An 18475-nucleotide genomic window follows, 5' to 3' on the forward strand; every position below is an offset into this window, starting at 1 on the left:
TGTGTTTCCGCGCGTGGGTGGTTAAGTCGAGTGTTCCTAAGGGCGGTCAGGATGCCGCGGGGGAGCAGTACGGAGCAAAGCTGCAGACAATAAAGCGACCTGAGCTTTCAGGGACAGTTTAGAGCGTTTAACGAGAGCTTTCAGCGACGGGGTGTACGGAGCAAGTGTACAGTGAATTTAATTAAGGAAGAAATAGATGCTCTCGTATTTACCCTATCTCATTTTTAACATACCACCTAAACTTTATCACTATTCAGATATAACACAAAGTAAAGGGAGGAAAGGAAATTCATAACTCTCGTTAGAATAATTGCTCAGAAAAGTTTCGATTAAATTTAAATGAACACTGATTTTCATTCGATGCATTAATGTTACGTTTTCACACGCTTGGAGCGACGAAAAGAATTCAGATACGTTTAATTGCAACGATCTGGGTCAAACGGGATTACAATCGATTCGAAAGTCTAATTAGTTTTTAATCGCCCTGCAATAAATATACAATTTCAATTCGATGAATATTTTTGCCTTGCTTCCAACTTATCGTGGCGTGTGTAAATTCCGGGGTTTCCTTTCTTTCGTATTACAAAAAGCGTTATAAAAATTTGCATGAATTTTTTAAGTAAGAATTCTCGTCGTCTTGCCACGGACTGGTACAAGAATACTATGATAAATGTCGCCTTTACGTCGCGTTGGAATGTTGTTTACTTACATATCCTGTAACATCGAAGGTTACTTCGTTAGGCTACGATATCACAAGATTCTAACAATTGAGGAAGATATCCAAGACCAAACAATAGTGTTTCGTTTGAAATTCGAAGCATTCATCGATGTTTTATACCTCAAATTATATCTCAAATTCATTAACAGAATTTTGAGTAAGTACAAATATCTGAATATTCTAAAAAAAATTTGAAACAAAACAAACAAATTTGAAAGTGCAATTAAATTGAACCTACTGGATAATTTCTATTTTCATCAGGACAACGATCCTAAGCATGCAGCTGGAATTCTAAAGGAATCGTATACAAGGTGTTCGGCCACCCCTAGAACAAATTTTAATGGGAGATTCCAGAGGCCAAAATAAGACGAAAATCAAGAATATCAATTCGTTGATTGAGGCTTATTAAAAACTTAAATTACAGAATTTCAAGTCATTCATAGAAAAATTATTTTCAGTTGCAATTACACTCGACCATTACCTAATCCCGACGAGTTTAGCACCCATACATCACGGCTAGGTGGAGTCGTGCCGTGAATCCGCGATAAAAATTCCGATGGGATCGTCGAGCGGTTAAATCGTGCCTGCGTAATTTCGCGAATCGTGGGCGAACGAAGAAAAAGGGGAAACCGTGAAAAGGCGAGGTCGAACGACGGGCGCGCAGGGTGTCCGTGGAACGTTAATGCGGCAGTGAGACCGTTTGGTGGCGCCATCTAGGCGGAGGATCGTGGGAGGATTGGCTGGCGGCTCGCAGGCGCATTTCCCGGTGCATTCTCCGGTACGAGGCTCGTCTCGTCGCGTCATTCCTTCCCCGCGATCCGGCGACTGTAGTGCCGCTCTTTCTTCTGTCCGCGCGCCCTTTCTCGTCCCTTTCTCCCTAAGTTTCGTCGGTGCAGGCGCGCTCGCGACTCCCGTCCAGCAGGATTCGGTTGATCGCCGCTGCAACAGTTGCTTCGTCGTGCTTCCTGCTCTCGGTTTCCGCCTTGGTTCCTTCTTCGCCTCGTTACACCGTGTCTAGCCTCTCCCACTCCGCCGTCCACGGTTGGTCTCTTCTCGGCTGTTCCCGGCGTACGCGTTCAGTCCCCCTTCCGTCCACCGACCGATAAGCATCCCACTGTCAGGGTCGAAGAAAGAAGAGGTCGGAGTCCGGCGGTTCTCCGGCACAGCTGTTAACGCGACGTCCACCGTTCTCCGTCTGCCTTCCTCCTACGCCTCGGCCCACTCGCGCTCGCTACGGCCCGACCCAGGACCCACGGGCCCACCGCCTCTTGATCATGTCGCTGATCGTCGGCTGCTTTCGTCGACTGACCGAGACACCGGCCAGAACCGAGGTAAACAAAGAATCGCTCGCGTGGCGAGCGTTCGTTTTTCGTTGGCTACCTTGTCGCGCCGTAAGCACGCTCCGTGGAACGAGTATAGTGATTATTGTTAACAAACATGGGCAGTCGAACCGGAAATCGGCACTCTTTCGAAGGAAACACTTGGTCTTGTGGATTGTATCTTTGTTGAGTGGTGACAGAGATGGTAGGATAGTTAAAAATTAAAATATCTGTGATCTAGATAGTATTTCATTTAATTTTGTCCATGTTAGAGGAGATCGAAGAAACGTTTAATCCTTTTGGTAGAATAGTTAAAAATTAAAATATTTGTGATCTAGGTAGTATTTCATTTAATTTTGTCTACATTAGAGGAGATCGAAGAGTCGTTTATTTATCTCTTGTGATTCTCTGTGTACATGAGACGTATATGATAGATTAGTTAAAAATTGAAATATCTGTGACGTAGATAACATTTAATTTAAATTCGTCCACATTAGAGGAGCCATTTATTCAACTCTTTCGTGATTCTCTGCGTTTATTTCATTTTTTAGAATTTTTCGAAGCTCCTCTCGATCGTAGGTCGGGAATGTTTGAGAATTCAATCGAGTTCCTCCCCTAAGGACAGTGTGTTTTCAGATACCGTGTGCCCCCCCGTTATCGGCGACCCTGATATTTGTATTTGCGCGGCCAAGCGTCTCCCCCTCAGGTGTACATAGGCAAAAGACTTTGCAAAAGACAGAGACATCGCACAGTGTCGCGTGCAGAGCCGAATAAATTTCGCGAGGGATTATTTTCCCGTAAAAACGACCGTCCGTGGCAAAAAAGATAAAAGTGAACTTAACCCAGATCTGTTAAGCACGGCCGTGTGGCCAACAGGCGGCTCGACAATGGAGTAAAACTCGTCGACGTGTACCCAACAAGAGGATCTCGTGACAGACTGCTTCGATGCGGGAGGGTTGGAGAAAGTCACTATGTTTGTGTGAAACGAGTCTCGTAAATGTTTCAAAAACATTGTTACGTCTGTACAAACGAGGGAAAATTTACAAACTCCAAATTGATTATACGTAAAATATTAGTAATAATAATTCCATGATATCAGACACACGATTACTCAAACTTACGTAGATCCTATGTACTGTGCAGTCTGTACTATGTCTATCAATCATTGTCACTTTCTTTCATTGAAATGGCCGTGGCGCGGATGATAGCGGGAGTTCGTATGCTCGAGGTCGCCGAGTTTGAATCACGTTCGTCGAATAATTCTTTTTCCTCCAAAAATTATCAACGCTGTTTACTCCGTAACGCAGATAAAATTACTCGAACATATTTATCAATCCTTGAACAAAGCAATTGATTCGCACATTATCTCGTAATACTTTTGTTTATAATGAGATCTGTTTAAAATTGTCAACGTGCACGATGATGAATCGTAGCTGTGCGTTAATTAGAAGCAGAATAACAGTCGACGAACACACTCGTTGTTTATGATTCACAGTTTAACTATTCCGTTTCTTTTTTCTTGAACATTGAACGTACCAATCTTTAAGATTTTTCGATATACGATAATTGGAACATGTTTAGATCGATCTATGCTACGCGGAACTGCTCCATACTTCGTCAGAATTTATTAAATTTCGTCTTAGTTAATCGCAGCTATATCGAGACACATTTTAGTGCATCTTTCATTAAAATCAGTAATTGCACGCGCTCGACCGACGACAGTCTATAAAGTTTACCTTTTTATTGGCTCGCTTATGGTACTCGCTATTATCGTTGTTCGACATCAAATAGAATTTGTCGCCGGGGGAAATAAGATTAGTTTGCCCGGTATCGCGGAAAATATTGCTGGAACGCGTGCTCCGAACGGAACAAATCTTTCCCGATAGCGAAACGTACGATAATTCTGCATATTCGACGGCCAAAATATGGTTACGATCGTTGAACATAAACTTTTGCTCGAGATATCTCTCTACAAAAAGAAACTCACAAATTGGCAATTCGAAATGATTTAGAATTAATATCCATATCTCTATCGAAATTTACCGGAGACCAATCTATCTAATAAACGATAACAAAGTATCTTGAGATCAAAAAGTTCAATTTTAAAATATCACGAAGGAGAAGTGAATGACGTATACTTGAGTATGTTACTTTGAGCTTTGGTTTGAAACAAAAAATATTAAGGTTCGTTCAGTTTCTGGAATTCTCCATTCTTAAGCTCAATTATGCTATCGACTAGTCGTAGATTAATTTAATCGAGGACTTGCATGAATTACAATGAGATTTCGTACTGGAAGTAAGGAACAAAAACAGTTTTTAATTGCACGCCTAGGTAGACTTATTACGAGTAGTATGTATCGTGAAACGTTTAAAACAAAATTGTATACCACGAGCACTCAATTGTTATAATTTAACAGTCGCAATGTTTACGGGCGTCGTTTATATTAATTGCTTCCGCAACGGTATAAACATGGCTCTATTTATTTTAAACGGAACAAAACTTGATATACACCATTTATTCAACATTACCATTCAGATATTTTCGATCGTTTCGAGTTTGATAAATTACATTTCATCGTTTCATTTCTATTTGTATTACGATTTTATAATTCTTATAAAACGATTATAATATCACAGAAACAGGGAACATTCTTATCAATAATGAGAAATAGGAGACTTATCTAGGTTCTTCTTTTAACAGAGATGGTTCCTTCGTACGACTGCCACATGAGAAGCATGCTTGGTCGGCGAAATTTGTGCAGACGCATGAACTCGACGATTTTCGACCCCCGATGTTTTTGCATTCCCAGGCGATCGCGATTAAACGTCGACGATTGTAATGTGGGTCAGTCCGGAGGAACTGTGACACGCGGCTTTCCTCTCAGACGACCTTGAACATTATCGGGCCAATTATGCGTCCGCTAATGTGCCTCCAATCCCATTCGTGCCGTCGCTTATCGAGTCATACGGGAGACGTCGGAGAATTTACTCGACTTCGTTAAGCTAGCTTCCCGTTCGAGCGAATTCCCTTTTCCTCGGATCATCTTCAATTCGTACTTGATCTCTAACTTTGCTTTCACGGCCTCTAATATTTACTTTCATGGACGACTGTTAACCCTTCAAGGACCAGACGCTCCATCTTTCCTAAATTCTTTGGCTAAAGCTCGCTTGAACTATTCCAAACTCCTTTCTTTCTGTGTAATATTTATTGTAATTCGACAATTCGAGAGTTCTGGGATAATTCTTAAATATTAATCTTAGATCCAGAAGTGATAGATAGATTATAATTCGATAAGCTCGAAAGTTCTGAGATAGTATCTTATTAACGTACAGGATTATTGTACCCTGACACTTCTTTTTTTTCTTAAATATTGGTCTTACATCTAGAAGAGATACTAAATGATTTCAGAAATATTTTAAAATCGTAAGAAACTCTGTAATAACTGCAGCTCTTTCGGCGAGGTCTACGCGTTCTTTCGCGAGAAACAGAACTTCAACTTTAAGTAACCGGAACTCCAGCGGAAACGAAGACTTTTAATCGACGTAGCAGTCCCGGACAGAATTTCGCGAACGCGATACGAGCATTTATGCAGCATAAAAGTCAGTTAGTTTTGCGTTAATGAAACTGTCTGTTCCACGTGCCATTCTATTGGCAAAATGTTCTCTCCGGCGAACGTTTAATTAAATGGTAATCCGTGGGCGATAAATTCTACGACGACCGTATGCAAAGTTTATTTCTTGCTAATGCCGTGACGGGGAATAATTCGTTGAATTTGTTAAGTTTTATTTTATTTCTTTGCAAATTTAAAGCGTTCTCCGACGATTTCTATAGTTCCAATGTGTCGCGCTTAATTTTTAAGATATTGTTGTTAAACTAACGTGAAGCATGGAAGCTATGCTCGCGTGAATATCGGGTTGCCTGTAGCTAGGGACAAACAGAAGGAATGCACACACAGAACTGCATAATAGATAATTACAATTTATTGACACCCGATGCGTGGGCGGAGGCAGGAACTCTGCTTCTTCCACTACAGGTTCTCGATATCCTCCTTTGTAAACAGTCTGCAGAGTTCCTCAGAACTTCAACTATTTAATAATTCGGAACGATTGTAGGTTCAAAATAAATTCCAATTACCTCTCATTTTCCATTCTCAAACTCGCGTTGGTAATACAAAAATCATGAAAATTGTTTTCTGTGCAATTTTTTATCGAATTTAATCCATGCAATGTATTTCAATGGCCCCCAATATATCTCGTTTCAATCTAAACCTAGTTTTAAAACTAAGCATAATAATAAATAGACTGTGGATTTTTATACAAATTATAAAATGGGAGCCTTGTAGAGGCTCAATACAATAATTCTGTACTTTTTTTGAGAATTAAAATTTCCCATAAAGTCTAACGATCAATGCATTAAAGAAATCTCAGGCACAAAGTAGAGGGATGTCTCAACCCCCAAATACAATAAATTCGTATTTCTTATATTTTTGCATATTGAGTGCATTCTGTAGTTTCTTGAGAATTAAAATCCCCCTTAAAGTCTAACGATCAACGAGTTAAGAAATCTCAGGCACAAAGTAGAGGGTTGCTTCATCCCCCAAATACAATAATTCGTATTTCTAATATTTTTGCATATTGAGTGCATTCTGTAGTTTCTTGAGAATTAAAATTCCCCATAAAGTCTAACGATCAACGAGTTAAGAAAATCTCAGGCACAAAGTAGAGGGTTGTCTCAACCCCCAAATACAATAATTCGTATTTCTAATATTTTTGCATATTGAGTGCATTCTGTAGTTTCTTGAGAATTAAAATCCCCCTTAAAGTCTAACGATCAACGAGTTAAGAAAATCTCAGGCACAAAGTAGAGGGTTGCTTCATCCCCCAAATACAATAATTCGTATTTCTTATATTTTTGCATATTGAGTGCATTCTGTAGTTTCTTGAGAATTAAAATCCCCCTTAAAGTCTAACGATCAACGAGTTAAGAAAATCTCAGGCACAAAGTAGAGGGTTGCTTCATCCCCCAAATACAATAATTCGTATTTCTTATATTTTTGCATATTGAGTGCATTCTGTAGTTTCTTGAGAATTAAAATTCCCCATAAAGTCTAACGATCAACGAGTTAAGAAAATCTCAGGCACAAAGTAGAGGGTTGCTTCATCCCCCAAATACAATAATTCGTATTTCTAATATTTTTGCATATTGAGTGCATTCTGTAGTTTCTTGAGAATTAAAATTCCCCCATAAAGTCTAACGATCAACGAGTTAAGAAAATCTCGGGCACAAATTCGCGCGATTTAATGATCGACGGGTGGAGTGGGCGTTGTTCTATCAATAAATTGTATTGTTTTCCAGCTGAAGGGTTACAAGGTCACCGACGTGAATCGCACACGGAAGTTCGGCGTCGCCTGCAGGAGCCTCCAGGAACTGAAACGGAAAGCCTGCGCGAAACTGAACGTGAGTATCGAGCATGTATCGATCGCCGCTCGCGGCGTGTGCTTAATCGATCGATCCCCCGTCCGGTTCACCAACGGCGGCCAAGTATTTCCTAGCGATTCGTTCGCCGTCGGGATGAAAACCGTATCGCGGCCCGACGTCGCTTTTACATGTTATAATAAAAGTTGCCGGTAGAAACTGGGTCATAAATGCCTCGCAGCTGATCCATAGCGAGCGACTCCAGGAGAATTGTAACGCCCCGGCCGTTTCGTTGTCGCCGTATCGGGGATTTCGTTCCGGGCGATCCACCGAAACAGGCCAAACTCATCGCGTACGCGAAAATTAGTAAAGACCTCTACTCCTTCCCCATTCACCCTCTAGCCGCGTTTTACGACCCTCTTGTTCCGCGTCCCGGGCGTTTTGTTTCCCTTCAAATCGAAAACGGAGACTTCGTAACCGGCGTCGAAGCGACTTCGTTAATTAAATTATTCGAGTTCGACTCGCCGGTGCAAATCGACCTTTTTATTTTTAAACGATCACTGAAGGCGTCTCTGAGAGAATTTTCGAGAAAAAGTCTTTAGAATTTTGCAATCCAAGGCTTTGTTTTTGAGATAAACTGAAATAGCTTATTTACTGTGCCTCTGCAGTTATGGTTATTTTTAATGGTGAAAAAGGTGCGTTTACCGCTCTGACAGGAATTAAAATTAAAGCAGTATCGAATATTGGCTTTTGAAATGGAAACAATCCGATGGAAATCGAGTCGAAAGAGAAAAACCCCGTGAAAATTGTAAAAAATAAAATGTCGGATTGCTCAAAGTAATCCGCCTGAAACCGTTGGAGAGATGGTTTCGGGCGAATATTAATCGGAATGAAAAATAAAGGAGACGAACACGCGGATACGTTCAAAGGCTTAAGCGAATCGTGGATTTGACGCAACGGAGAAATAAATAAAATTCATATTATTTAATCGATTTAACCTTTCGTAAATGCAAGACTACGTAATTGGAATTTTCAATTAACATTAGGTAGAGTTTAATATACTTATACCAGCTAAAATTCCAATTATTATTGAAATATGATTCGTGCAATCGATGCAATTGTAAACACAATGCACAAGATAGGAATAAATGGATTTCGTGTCGCGTTACGTTCGGGAATCCAACGAAAGATTGTTCCCAGCGAAATGTAATTTCACGAGTCGTTTCCAATCTGAAAGTAAATCAATTAAGCGTTACTAATGAACAAATATTGGAAAGATTCGTTGAGAACGAATGTGGTCCGGCGATAACGTAATACATGTCCGATTCATCGACCCGCGAGCGTGAAATATGTGCATATCCTCTTTGTTTCTCCGTTTTGTCGCGCGATCTGTTCATTTTGCAAAATGAAAATTGCATTAGACGACTCCGAATACCAAGCAGAAATCTTTGGTCTTTACGAGACCAGAATAACGGAGACAGGTCAGCGAGAATAATATGAAAGTGTCACAAAGTTCTGTGAAAATTATACCTATCCAAAAGTTTTATTACAAACTGTCGTGCAATACATTCGACGCCCACCCAATTTTGCGAGAGACACTTTCCTCGGTACGAGTGTGGGAGAATAACAAGTTTGACGCAGAAATATACAGGGTGTACCCTAACATCTGAGACCCTCTTCAGCGATCGATAGCAAACAGAAAAGTCTCTAATTTTATTTCTACAAATTAGCAGTCAATTTTCCAGACCTCCTTTATCGGGGGATTAATAAAAGCTCACCCTTCCGTCAACTTTTTGATCAATCCAATGAATTATTGAAAGAAATTCCACCGAACGTCGCTGTGATTTATGAATGGCGGTGCACCGACCCATTTCGGTAACCAGACTCCCCAACGAACGATTATTTAACAAATGGATAAACCCTGCCGGGGCTCACATCGAGATTTTTTATTCCTGAGGCCACTTACGGCCTCTTTTTTTATTCAACACCCATCGTCATCGTTGCAATACTGATTTAAAAGACTAAAGAAATGGCTCCATTTCTCTGTTAAGTACCTCGTAGGTATTTAAACATTCCCAGAATTAATTAGTACGATCGACGGTGCACAGTAAAATAGCAACACAAAAACGTTCCATGTTTATTCATAGTACTCGAGTGCAATTACCGTCTGCAGACCATTTTCTCGCGCCACTTCCGGGATTTCAGCGACCTCCAAAGAATCTCTCCGGAGTGGATCCAGTAAACGAACGTTTCGAAGGACCGCAATTTCCAAAGTAGATTACCGTACTCTCGATCGCGATGGCGGATGCGGCCTGTTGGTCTAATTACCAGCAAGTAGAAAAGACGGACACAGAGAGGATTAAGGTTTACGCGAGGCGTTAGTTGCAAACGTTTCGCGGCTAGGTTAATCCGGTTGTGGGGCGACCTTGGGGCCAGATTGTATTCGCCTGCAGCGTACAGCTCTATCGAACCAGCCGGGCCACGGGCAAGGAGCACCCTCAATGTCAAGGTCGACCGTCCTCCGGACCTAGAGCCAAACCAGCGGCCAACCCTCCCGAGAGGAGCCAAGATTTTTCGATTTCTCCCTTTCGATTCGTTACCCAGCCACCATGGCGCTCTATCTGGCGCACGAGCGCGATTTCAAGGAATTGATTGCAGTTATGCGCGCGTGGGACGCCATGTTACAGGACCATCCAAACACACGGAACGGTTCCTCGCTTCCAAATTTTAATTAATATATTCAGAAACGTAGACTCCACCAACCCTTTAGATACTAGATTTGTTTAATAGGGAGTTGGAATGTTTTTATATGTTGCAATCTCCAAATAAAAATCACATTTTGAAGCATTTTAATAAAGATTCTATCGACCCTTTGAATGCTAGATTTTTTTAATACGTAGCTGGGATATTTTTATACAATGCAATCTTCAAATAAAAATCACACTAGCCACTCGTAACTAAAAGAGAGTGCAGGTTTAAAACGATCGAGCTGACCTGAGCAGCTTTTTCATGCTTTCAGGTGACATACGACCTCGCTGAAGTAAACGTCTTCCTGCTCGATGGATCGCTGATCGACGAGGAGTATTTTTACACGCTGGAACCTCAGACGACGCTCATAGTCCAGAAACCCGGGGAAAAAGTGTTGAGCGGTTAGTGTAAATTTGACTCGATGCTGGTTGTATTTTTCTATGAGCTCTGAGAAGTAAACTTTCACCCAGATACTGAAATTCAAAGGGTCTGACGTTTGCTTGCAGACGCGGATCTCCTGTACGACACCTTGAGGCGCGTGAACATCGATTTCCTGACTGCCGGCGACAAGGCGTCCGAGTTCCTCACGGAAAACCTTAAGGCGAAGGTCGCCGTTCTGAATAACGTGCTGAACAACGACGACTCCAAAACGACGCTCACCGCGAGGGACGAGCATCCGGAGTGGTTCCACGGATTGGAGACCAACTACACGACCAAAGTGAGTCCCTCCCCCATTTGGGAATTGCTGCTCCATTATTCGAACAATTTCGTAGAAACCTTCATCTGGCTAACCATTCATACTCGAACCATTAAATCGATTGCATAATAAGTGATCGAGCTCTCTACCAGGCACATTAGTAGAAGATTAAATATGAACAACTTCGATTCGAAAAGAGGAGTATCAAAATGAAACAGATTATTTCTAATCGTACGTAAAAGTGAAGTTCGTTCGGTTCTTCTGACCGAGGCTCCGAGTACGTCGTCTATAGTGAATCACTCTAGATATAATGAGGCACTCAAGGTCGAGAGTATAATGCAATTTGTCGCGAGCGAATTTGCCCCTGCAACGTCCAATATCGCCCGGGCTAATTAATGTTACAACGCCTCCACTTTAATTCCGCCAGCTTGCCATTTATCGCGCGTCAAGTTTCAGCTCGAAATCTCGGCTCCCGGATCTAACGGTTCCACGGAATAATTAATTAAGTTCGTTATCTCTCGGGCTCGCGTGCGTTTCCGTTTTTGTCGCGTGCTCCTCGAAAATCCTCGTTGCGCAAGGACGGGCTAAATCTATAATCGAAATTTTTATTTTCTTAAATTTGTAAACGATATTTGATTTAATTTTAGACTCTGAATCGAGAAACGTTTCATTTCAATTTCCCCGGCGTTCTTTCAAAGCTTTTTAATACCTAGATTAATATTTTATTTATAGCCTACGAGCACCGTCGCGTAATATCCACCTACGAGGTTTCATTAAACCCGTGGTCCCGTAAGATCGTTTCTACGACGCAATATCATTTCCACGGCGCGAATAATGCTGGATATAATCTGCAAGATACGATGAATATAACGGATATCTCTCGATCACCGCCACAATCCTTTCATCACCATCAGGAAATCCCTGTTTCCCGCAAGGCTCCACACCTAACCTTCTCCTCGATATATCTTCCTTCCTAATACCGAATATCCTCGAGTCTAAGGCCAGGATCAACTAGCCAGCTTTCCCGGTAAAATACGCCGCCTACCCTTTCATACTGATATCCGCCTTTGACCTTCTTTCTTCTTTACGATCAACATCGTTCCACCTACGTCTCCCTTTGGAATCCGAGGATCTCGCGCGACGTCGATTTTGTTTTATTAGTTTCGACGTTTCGACGCGGGACAAACAGGAAACTAAATCGGTTTAAATTATCGCCGGTGGACTCGCGCGCGAACCATCGAACCACTCGGTATTGTACCGAACAATAAACGGCAATTCGATTGGCGATTTGCCCAAAACAATAGCCGCGTCCCGCGCTGATCGCATGCCAATTACACGCGAAACGAAATCTATTGACCTATTTCGATTAACTGTACCGTATTTATATCCGTGTTTCACCAAACAAGTCTCTTCTACTTGCATCAGCTAACAAATGAAAAATCGTCGAGACTTCGCGTGGATATTCTACTTTTTTTAATAACTTCCCATGACAGCTCTGATAGTTCAGCTTTTATGCAATAAAGTCTCATTTACGTTATCTTCGATCCCAAGTTTCATGGAAACACGCTTCTAACGCTTCACTTCTAACGTGTGCACAACATTTACGAAACAAAAATTCCGCAGGAGGCATATATGCATCGCAGATGCCAGGACAGGATACGCGGCTATCTCTACAAGACGATCGATCAGATTAAATCGTCGGAGACGTTCGCCAACGACCACAGAGCCAGGAAGCAGCTGCTCTACGCCATAGCGTTCTTCAAGCTGCAGCTGAAGGAGGACCACTATTTCGGTTACTATTTCGACAGGAGCAGGGCGAAGGCTCGCTCAATGGAGTCCTTCGACGAACAGGACTCGTCTATTTGCTACGAGCATTGCCCGTGCAGGCTCGATCGACTCGACGACAGCGCGTACTTCCGGTTGTTCGGGACGAGCGACCAATCCTGCGTGGACGGCGCGACCAGGAAGAAGCCCGCTGAGAGAAACTCGAAAGTTTGCTCCAGAACCGAGTTGGACGACGGGAGGGAGGAGCAGGAGGACGAGGACAATTGTCCTTACAGGATTCGAACGAAAGAATGGAAGTCCTGCGTCGCTATCTGCGACCGGAAGGGCGAGTTTCGATGCGGCGGCGTTTGGAACGCGGACGTCTGCGCCTACGGGCAGAGGCACAAGATCAACCCTTACAGATCGAGGGAGGATCTGATCCTGTTCTCCACGTGGAACTTCGATCACAAGTAAGAATATTCACCGAGGCAAAAATCCTGAATAATTTTTTAAATTATGAATTCTCTTTTGGAGGATTCTGCGGACCTCTGAGTCGCTGAAACACTTGATCTATGATTATATAAGAGTTCATTTTTAAGATCGATTAAATGAGAATAGTTTATTAGAGAGTGAAATTTTAATTAAGGTTTGTATTGTGTTTAGAATCGAGAGGTCCAGGACCCTGGTGCCACAGCTCCTGCAACTGTCTGCGGAAGGAGTAGCCCGGGAAGAGGACATTCTCGAAATTTATGACAATCTGTTCACATTGAAGAACCTGAGGCTGGTCCACATCGTGTGCCACGACAAGGGCTCGCACAAATAATTAGACGTTATCGCGTACGGGGGGCTGATTATCCGTAGAAGAACCTCTGATTGTAAACCGTGACTCTTCGTTACGGGAACGTGTATCTATTTAACGCTGTTGGATAGTTTATAGATTTAAACGTTGTTAATGTCGCATCCGGCAGTGATTCCGTTGCGCCACGTAGTAACAAGCAATACGAAGTCTCTTTCATCTTTCTTACACATTGCAACTGTCGTAATTTTCTATTCGTAATATATTATATATCGATGAATGTTCAATAGTCGTGTCTACGTTTAACACTATTCAGCAAGCTGCACCGATAGAGAATTATAATTAGAAGGCAGGCGTGTCGAATCGTGTGGATCCATTAGATTTCAATTTTGAAAATATTTCAGTCAGCTAATTTTTAACTCGGACGATCGATCCTCTGACTCCAATTTTTATTATTCAAATTATTCTAGATAATTTCTGAGACGAGAAAACTCGAAGATAAGAATCTTTAATAACTAATTTACACTTAAATATAAATAATTGCTTCGATATGCCTGCCGTAGGGAAGTCCAAGCACAAACTTTTCCGATGATCCTTGCACCAAAGAGCAACGGCTGTATCGTCGCTCCCAACTAAATCGAGAAACAGATCACTGTACGAGGTCAAAGACTAACTAGGATGTCCGAGCGTGACGTTTTTTGACATATTTTTGAAAAACAGTATTTATCCGATCGTTATTATAAAGTAAATAAGAAAACTAAAACTAAAAATAGCTACCGGAACGACGTTTCTCTCCTTCTTCGGCGCAAAAATCTGAATCTGGTGTACAGGGTTTGGCGCAACGGAATGATCGCGGATTTCAGAGAGTTTATCGACGACGAGCGACGATGGCTCGTCGACAAGTATTTGTTGCACATTTTTTCGTTAAACTAGCAACAAAATGGCCGCGCCCGACCGACGGCCTGGACTTTAGGACGGGTTAGAGTTTATCATTAGAAAGCGTACTCCGTAGAGTCGTGTATCTTTCGAATATTTTTGATCCGACTGGTCGATCGATGACAAAACCAAAGTTCTGATATATACATATATACATAAATATATATACATATACATATTCGTTATTGAATTTAGAAAAGACGTATATACATACATATATACGTATGTGCGCAGGCTGAGTCGGTTGGAACTCGTCACGAGCCAGTCAATAATGATTAAGACGTTCGGAAGAATTTTTAAAGGCTCGATATACTACCGCTAAATCGATCTATCGAACGAATATTGAAAGGCACAGATTTGATTGCAACATTCAGATCCTGTGGAGTATTTGATTAAAACGATGTTAATTTCAGTTGGGGCGAAAGAAATTGTGCAAGAAGGTTATAATGAGGTTTTATCGAGGTCGAACGGTGGCGTTTTATCAAGGTTATAATTAATATCTAACGAATCAGAGGGAATTATAATCGCGTTTAATATGATTTACACAGTCGACCTAATTCTGTCTCAAATACAGCATAGAATTCGAAGCACAAAATGGCCACCTTGTCTTTCAATATCTCGTTCGATCAGCCACAAACGTTGACTCGCGGCAAGACAACCGTCGCATTCTGCGTTTACGTACACATGAGCGATAAATATATACAGAGATATACACACCTATATATACAAAAAGATTATATGACGTTTTAGAGACTTACGCGATATACCTGAAGCGGTGCTTCTCAGGCGTAGAGAAAATCTGACGGAAGGACTCGATTCGAATGGTCTCTTTTTGATAATTCTCCTTTTGATATAATTTCGACTGGCCCGCGTTCGATCCACGGCGACGCTCGAAAGGTGCGTCGCCATGGATCGTACCGTCCCCAATTCGACTCACTTTTTATAAAACCTGGATTACTATCGACGACGAAGACAAATAAGGAAGGCGGATCGGTGAATTTTGGGGAATTTTTAGGCGATACCACTCGTGATTCAGGCGCCCAATTTAAAAAATAAAAGCACTCGCTATAGCAAGTCGCCAATCGACGAGTGTCTCGTCCAAGAGAGCCCTTGGGAGGTTCAGTTGAGTATGCGACGTTCAGTTCGATTATGCTTGCGCGTGTCGACGCAGACTGAAACTCGTGATGCTAACCACATCGCGTGTCCGTTTCTTGCTTAAATGGTCGACGATTATTTGGTGCGGTTCTGTGGCTACGAATTCGCTGAAAGCAACGCGGAGTGCCGGTTTTACTATCGAAATCACGTGCACCATTGTTGGCTGAGATCGAATTTAGGCGAACTTTCTTCCCTCTACATGGAAATAGAAACTTCAGTTCGTTCGTAAACCAGTCGTTTGAATTCTAGCAGAAGCTGGTTTCGAAATGGATCTGAAATTTTTATTCGCCCAATTCTGGTTGGGAACTCTCTGTGACAGGGATTGGTTTAAACGATTCTGTTTATAGTAGCGCAAAAGCACGAGGCTTCTCGTTCCATCAATCCGCTTTGCTCTAATGGACATTAGACATTCTGTGACACTGTAGACAGAATCGTTTCGATCGAATGTAATCGTTGTCACAACTATTCTGTCAAAAAGACTCACGGAAATATAATTAAAAAATTATAAGCTTTAATTATACAATATAAATCACGAGTATTCTTCTCAGCCACGAATGGTCCACGGAGTCCCTACGAATCGTTATAGAAGGTGTGTCGAAGATCGTCGTGCTCGGAACAATGAAAATTATTCGTCGCGAACTAACAACAAACGCGTTTCGATGAAAGTACTGGCTCGAACACGGTGGATCTTGGAGTAGCAGAATTTTGTGAAAATCGACGGGGAAATTTCGAGTTTGCGCCAGTATCGTTCGTCGATCGTTCTAGGAGAAATCCCAGTTTTATCATCGGAGGTACACACATTCGTTTCGCGAGGTAGTTGGCAGCACTTCCATCGTCGAAACCTCGCGACCGAAGGTATATAACGCATTGATTTTTGCGCACAGCTTCGAATTACTTTAATCCTCTACAGCTAACCACGTTTATAATCCGTTTGCACTTACAGCTATTTCCAGAAATTGGCGTGAAATCAAAAAGTTGATAACGCGAGACGAAACGGCGAATGTTCGCTCGTCGCGTCAGAGAGCAACGATATCAAAAGATACCTGTTCAGCATCGTGATATTACTCGAAAACGGTAAATGAAAAATAGAGGAATATTTTTGTGAAATCTCGCGTTCCAAAGAATCCGCGGATTCGGTGTCGCGATCCTGCCGCGGCGCGGTTAGGCGAAACTGCAGAAAAAGAGTGCAATACTTCCTCGTAGGCTACTTGTAAGCATAGTTATTTTTCAATGTAAAACGACTGTGTAGATCTACTTTAGGCAAAATATATATTTTAGGTACGTGCGAGTGGGGAAAAGAGAGAACAAGTGAGAAGAGAGACACGAGTCGTAATTTCTTTCGTCCTTTCCCAGTAATGCCTCGTTTAGCGCGAGAAATTCTTTGCAGTTATCGAGGTATCGAATTCAGTGAGAATTAGCGTCCTGTTGAAAGATAGTTCAATAAAATTGCAAAGAATTTCGACGCGTCTCCTCGCAGATTTTAACATTTTATTCCCTAGTAATAGCGAGATATTTATTTCGATAGTAACAGGGTCCTGAGGAAATGTGTAAAAATGGAGTTTCCTTGCAAAGGACTTAATGAAAATTATAACTCGTTGGAGCAGCGTGCACGAGACGTACGGAGACTTTTTGACTGGCCACGAGTGTAGTCCAGTTAATTACCAGCTAATTAGTCCACGACCTGATTCGAATAAAACAGAAAACTCCAGTAACTTCGTCACGGGTAAGGTTGGGTCTCCGGGTGGCTAACAAATCTAGAACCATATCGTAATGACAAAATTGTTCTATTAACAACAAAGCAACGGAAACAGATATTTCAGAAAGAACAGTTTGTTTGTGGTTTCAGGATACAAAACTTGATAAGTTCGTTGGAATTTTTTGATTATGAATTTGCGTTATGTTCGCACCAGCGATACGCGAATTCCGATCCTTTCATTAAGTTTGCCAGTCCCCATAACGAGGTTAAAAAGAAATTCAAAAATCTATATGGAACTGTAATTCGTAAATTATATTCTGAAATTGCAATACGTTGCATACGTAGATTTGAAAATTTTACAAACTCGCAATATTGCAACGAATCCAATTTCACTTTGATATCCGAATTAGAATTTACCACGTCGCAAGAAAATATTGCACAGTAGAGCCTCGATTATTGCAAACAATGGGAGCTGAAAATTTCTTTAACAATTAATTTAACCAATTCTTCGCTAATCGACATTGTACTCTGTCAAAAGATCCTCTGTAAAATTTCCCAGAGTGGATATTGGCATTGTACGAGCTAGCGATCGGTTCGATTTATCGCCTCCCATGAATATTTACCCGAAGTAACATTTCCCTGCGACGAGATATTCGAAATTCGTTCGGAACGCGCGAATGATAAACATTTCGTCGTTGGTCCCGGTGGTTTTTTCAATTACGTTCGCAGAAATTTCTGCACGACCGATAATTAAACGGCTCGCAGTTGCAGGACGAAAGGTATGCGGTTTGCGAGAATTTACGCCGAGGCGAACTGACGATGTAATTGTAACAATGTAAAGGAGCAATGTAATTTCATTAACCCGTCCGGGCGGAGGTTTCGCGGCGCCAGCTCGATTAAACGGAATGAATTTCATATTTTTACCCGATCGTAGATTTAAATGGCGCTCGTTGCTCGTTCCCGATACGCACGTAAATCAATTACGGGCCGGTTAATTACGAGCGCAATTAAAGGAACGATCACAACATAAGAACCGTACGACCCGGTGTCGTTTAATTTAATTGCGTTTAAAAGGTTCCTTTCTTTCCGGGTTTCCTTTCTTCCCTCCCCTCTCGTTCTCGTTCTTACGTCCCCTATCCTTTGGTATCGACTGCGTCTTGCGAAGTTTTCGCGAACGACGTCGCGAAACCTCCATTAACAACGCAATTGTTCGAGTTTCGCGCGCCCGTT

At 41.9% G+C, this 18475-nt stretch overlaps 1 protein-coding gene across 1 annotated transcript; it reads left to right on the top strand.

The window, feature by feature from the left end:
• Positions 1-1205: 1205 nt before the first annotated feature.
• Drep4 (DNA fragmentation factor-related protein 4) lies at positions 1206-17314 on the top strand. The gene is made up of 6 exons (XM_076762192.1): positions 1206-2049; positions 7394-7495; positions 10473-10602; positions 10708-10919; positions 12522-13132; positions 13326-17314. The coding sequence occupies exons 1-6, from the start codon at positions 1993-1995 to the stop codon at positions 13483-13485; spliced, it is 1272 nt and encodes a 423-aa protein (XP_076618307.1). The 5' UTR covers positions 1206-1992; the 3' UTR covers positions 13486-17314.
• Positions 17315-18475: the final 1161 nt, after the last annotated feature.

Source organism: Colletes latitarsis, chromosome 3, assembly GCF_051014445.1.
Source record: "Colletes latitarsis isolate SP2378_abdomen chromosome 3, iyColLati1, whole genome shotgun sequence".
NCBI lineage: Eukaryota > Metazoa > Arthropoda > Insecta > Hymenoptera > Colletidae > Colletes > Colletes latitarsis.